Source organism: Henckelia pumila, chromosome 4 (genome assembly GCF_033568475.1).
Source record: "Henckelia pumila isolate YLH828 chromosome 4, ASM3356847v2, whole genome shotgun sequence".
NCBI classification, from domain to species: Eukaryota; Viridiplantae; Streptophyta; class Magnoliopsida; order Lamiales; family Gesneriaceae; genus Henckelia; species Henckelia pumila.
Genome location: NC_133123.1, coordinates 139,127,605 through 139,128,758, shown reverse-complemented (window position 1 = coordinate 139,128,758; position 1,154 = coordinate 139,127,605). Strand labels below are relative to the sequence as shown.

At 50.9% G+C, this 1,154-nt stretch overlaps 1 protein-coding gene across 1 annotated transcript; it reads left to right on the top strand.

The window, feature by feature from the left end:
• The first annotated feature begins 215 nt into the window (after positions 1-215).
• Positions 216-752, top strand: LOC140861865 (uncharacterized). Its single transcript, XM_073264869.1, has 2 exons — positions 216-443; positions 549-752. The coding sequence occupies exons 1-2, from the start codon at positions 216-218 to the stop codon at positions 750-752; spliced, it is 432 nt and encodes a 143-aa protein (XP_073120970.1).
• Positions 753-1,154: the final 402 nt, after the last annotated feature.

The window sequence follows — 1,154 nt, the reverse complement described above, 5'->3', positions numbered from 1 at the left end:
AATGCCAAACGCTATAGCAGAGACAGCAGCAACCCTATATCCGGGATGGCAAGCCGGTTCAAAAAAGGCCTCGGGGTCCGCCTTGGATCCAGGGGTCCCAGGCGCTGGTTCCCCCCAGAACTGGCGTTGTTTCCCGAGAGGGAGGGAAACAAGAGACAGGTCCTCGCACAGATAATAGAAAATCAGGAGAGGGACCATCTAAAGGGGTTATCAACATGATTTCTGGGGGATCTACTGACGGAGATTCAAACAGAGCCAGAAAGTCTTGGAGCCGGAGGGAAAGTTTGGGGGTGGAGGAAGGAAAGCCGGGTGCAGGGCCAGTCATCACGTTTGGACCCCGAGATCTGGAGGGGATGAACCTGCCACATAACGACGCCTTGCTTATACAGGCCCGGATTGCTAACTACGATGTACGAAGGGTGTTTGTAGACTCAGGAAGCTCGGTGAATGTCCTTTTTTAGGACGCCTTCGAGCAGATGGATTTGCAAGGGTATGAGTTGAGCCCCGTAAAAACTGCCTTATAAGGATTTGCTGGGCACACAGTACAGCCTCAAGGGAAAATGTTACCACCCATAACCTTGGGAGCTGGAGATGTGAAGAAGACGATCATGACAAAGTTCACGCTGGTGGAAGCACCCTCCTCTTACAACGTCATCTTGGGGAGACTGGATATGAATGCCCTCAGAGCTGTGGCCTCAGCTTATCATCAGAAGATTAAATTTCCCGTGGGAAATAAGGTAGGAGAAGTCTGAGGGGATCAACCTTCGTCCCGAAAATGTTATGCCGAGACAGTTAGAGTCGATTACAAAAGGGCCAGGCAGATCGGGAAGGAGGGAGGCCAGGGGGGGAAGAGAAGTCTATTCTGTGGAGGAATCTAAAGGCGAATATGAAGAGGTGGAGCTGGTACTCGGGCAGTCTGGGAAGTTTGTCAGGATTGCCCGGAACATGGAAACAAATTTGTCCGAGTCACTGAAAAGCTGTCTCATCCGGAACAAGGACGTATTCACCTGGGCTCAGGGCGATTTGATAGGAGTTTCATCTCATGTTGCGGAGCATAAACTTAATATCACCCCTGGATCCCGGCCTGTGATACAAAATAAAAGACATTTCGGAGCCGAGAAGGATAAAGTGATCGCGGAGCAGGTTCAAGAGCT

Coding starts and splice junctions, on each gene's coding strand:
- LOC140861865 (XM_073264869.1), top strand. CDS start 216: ATGATTTCTGGGGGATCTACTGACGGAGATTCAAACAGAGCCAGAAAG. Junction 444..548: donor TTGTAGACTCAGGAAGCTCG/GTGAATGTCCTT, acceptor CACACAGTACAG/CCTCAAGGGAAAATGTTACC.